The sequence below is a fragment of the Culicoides brevitarsis genome, chromosome 2 (assembly GCF_036172545.1).
Source record: "Culicoides brevitarsis isolate CSIRO-B50_1 chromosome 2, AGI_CSIRO_Cbre_v1, whole genome shotgun sequence".
In the NCBI taxonomy this organism is placed as follows: Eukaryota; Metazoa; Arthropoda; class Insecta; order Diptera; family Ceratopogonidae; genus Culicoides; species Culicoides brevitarsis.
The window spans coordinates 41,548,177-41,551,244 of NC_087086.1; the positions used below are offsets into that span (position 1 = coordinate 41,548,177).

Genomic DNA, 3,068 nt, shown 5'->3' on the forward strand with positions numbered 1-3,068 from the left:
AAAAAAAAGTACAAGGTGTAAAAGGTTGCATTAAATTGAGTTTTTATTTAAATTGTACATAAATTGTTCGCATCATGTTGTCGCCCGCCGCGTTTCAAATTTTTTTTTGGAGGGTACTCGAAAGTTTATGAAATTGCTGAATTAATTGTAATTACGTGTTATGTGAAATTTTTAGTAATTTATTGTTGTAGATAAGGCAATTTTTTCTGTCTGACGTTGAAAGGGAATCGACCTCAAAAAAAGAAAAAAAGTGCGAAGACGCAAAAAAACGAAACACGTATGAATTATGAATGAGGAAAGAGGACATTTAAATTTCAAAAGTATTTTGTCTCTGTTTTCTCCGTTTCTTCGTTTTTTTTGCGTGTTTGAATGAGGTTCTGGACGACGTTCCTTTGTTGCTTTGTTTCAAAATTTTATTTATTTATGACTTTATAAGTTTTGTTTTTCTTTGTTCGCTTTTGTGAGATGAGATGAGATGCGATAAGGGAAGATAAGATGAGGTTAGTGTTAATATTTGATGTTGGAATATATTTCGGAAAAGGAGGGAATTTGTTTTTGCTGATGGAAAAGACGAGATTTGAACTCAGCAGGAACTTTTTGATGATTTGTCAGTTCATGAAAGGTAAGTTTTTGCATTTCAAAGTTGAAAATTTGGTTATTTTTGGTTTTTTATTTGCATAATTAGCTTCAATCTGAAATATTAAAAAATTTTAGACATAATTTTTTTTAAATTAAAAAAACTTACTTTTTTAAATTTTTGTAGATTTCTGATCCAAAATTGCTTAAAAATCAATTAATTGAACATGAAATATTTGAAAACATTGAAAATCCATGAGAAAAGCAAAATAAGAAGATATAAAGCAAGTCCTTTGATGCTATAGGTGACGACATAATGCGTAATTTTAAGCACTTTTTGACGTTTCAAGGCGAAAGGAATCGTTGATGGATCATCTTTTGCGATATATCTTCGAAAACCGTAAGTAGAATCTTTACAAAATGCTGACCAATCGAAATTTTCCATGTCGAAAAAGAACATTTCCTTATCCACGGGACTCAATTTCTTCCATAATTTCTACAAAAAATTCAAAAATTATTTTTTTTCGATTTTTAAATTTTTTTTAGCTTACCATAACGTTTGTATTTTCAAAATTCCAATTGTTGAACGAGAAAAACTGCATTGATGAATCCAACTTTTCAACCGAGGCATAAACTCTGCTCAATCTGAGTTTCGTGTTACTAAATCCCAAAAAAAGATCAACGATGCGTCCCGGAAGTGTGTGATACAGGAAATGCAAAAGAGCGAACAAGTGTTTGTTTTCGACAGTTTCAAACGCGTAATACCAATAAGCCTTTGATGCGGGGATAAGTTTCCCATTCGAGAGAGTTTCGTCAATAAATCGTCGCCATAACAGAGGATTCTTGTTGGAAGGCGCAAAATTGTATATTTGAATCGATCCATAATTGCTTCGTGCGATATCCCAAGCAGTTGATAACAAACAAGAGACAACCATGTCAACAGGCACCAATTCCGCATAATTATCGGGCTTCAAGCGATAAACGTGAACAACGCCCAACGAAATTCCGTACATCAATCCAACGGGTCCGTAATAATTATTTGTCCATCCACTGACAGGCTCTCGAAACGTTGGCATCACAAAAGTAGGACGAAAAACGACAATCGGAAGTTGCCCGTTGTAACTTTGAACCAAATCTTCAGCGATGTGTTTGCTAAAGGCGTAAGTATTGGGAAAACCTTTTATCATGTCTGCCGTTAAATCATTGAAGGCTTTTTCATCCAAGATTTCGAGCAATTTCAGCATATTTGTCGCCGAATATTTTGGTTTGTAAAATGCTTCGTTAATGTCTCCTCTTTGATTGCAATTCGCATACGCGGTTGAGACATGGATAAAAGCATCGAGATTTCGCATTTCTTTGGCGATGTCAAGGAGCGTTTTTGTAGCTTTGACGTTCATGAAAAGAGCTTTTTTGAGCGTTTCGTCAAATCGAACAGTAGCAGCAGCATGAATAATGACATTAACTTTTTCCTTAATTGTGTTTATATCATTCGAATTTAAGCCGAGACTACATGAAAAATATTAAAACAATTTTTTGTTTAAAAAAAATTATAAAAATCTCACTCAAGAACTCCACAATCGCCAACAATTCCAATAACACGCTTTTTGAAATCAGGTTTTTCTTTGTGAAGTCGCTCAAAAAGCTGAAAAAAAATTTTTTAATTTAAAATTAATTAATTTAATTAATTTTGATAAATTTAATTAATTTTTATAAATTAATTTAATTTTAAATAATTAATTTTAACTAAATTAATTAAATTATTTTTTTTAAATTTAAAATTTAATTTAAATAATTTTTTTTAAAACAAAGAAATAAAAATTAAACTTACAGGATCCTCAAACACTTCATCGAGACGATTTTGCCATGATTTTCCTTTTTTGTCTCGAACCAAGACATAAATTGCTTTAAGATCGCAGCATCTTAAAAGTTTTTCCGTAATAATGTGTCCCAATAATCCTGTGAATCCCGTTAGAAACACCTTTAAAAATTAAATTTTGCAAAATTAAAAATAAATCAAAGCCAATAATTTTTTACATACCGATTTATTTTGGTAAAATTCCACAACTGATGATTCCATTGCTCCTTTTTTGTCAACTGTTCTTTGCCCGAGACGTCGCGATACTATTTAGAAAAAAATTTTAGACATCATTTCTCCTTGAATTTTTATCTAATTCAAAAATTATTCATATACACGAAACCTTGTTTTTGTAATCTTTGCGAATTTGACCTGTTTTGCGAATTTTTGCACGTTATCGGGTTGTTTCTTGTTCTATTTTTTTATATAATTTCGTTTTTTTTTTTTTGCATAAATTATTAGTTAAAGCGCGTTTAAAAAATTGTTTACGGAAGTATGAATTAAATATTAGGCAATTAAAATTTTAAAAAAAGTTTTTTGATCGAAATTATTTGTGACTTATGCTTATATATTAAAGATTAATCAAAATCATAATTAAATTTTTTAAATGACTTAAGCTTAAATAAAATTATTAGTT

At 30.3% G+C, this 3,068-nt stretch overlaps 1 protein-coding gene across 1 annotated transcript; it reads right to left on the reverse strand.

Annotated features, from left to right (window-relative positions):
• Positions 1 to 793: 793 nt before the first annotated feature.
• LOC134829175 (fatty acyl-CoA reductase wat-like) lies at positions 794 to 2,653 on the reverse strand. The gene is made up of 5 exons (XM_063842171.1): positions 2,615 to 2,653; positions 2,405 to 2,554; positions 2,139 to 2,218; positions 1,128 to 2,082; positions 794 to 1,072 (listed from the first exon to the last, which is right to left on the reverse strand). Exons 1-5 carry the CDS (start codon positions 2,651 to 2,653, stop codon positions 794 to 796), a joined length of 1,503 nt encoding a protein of 500 aa, XP_063698241.1.
• Between the last annotated feature and the right edge of the window lie 415 nt (positions 2,654 to 3,068).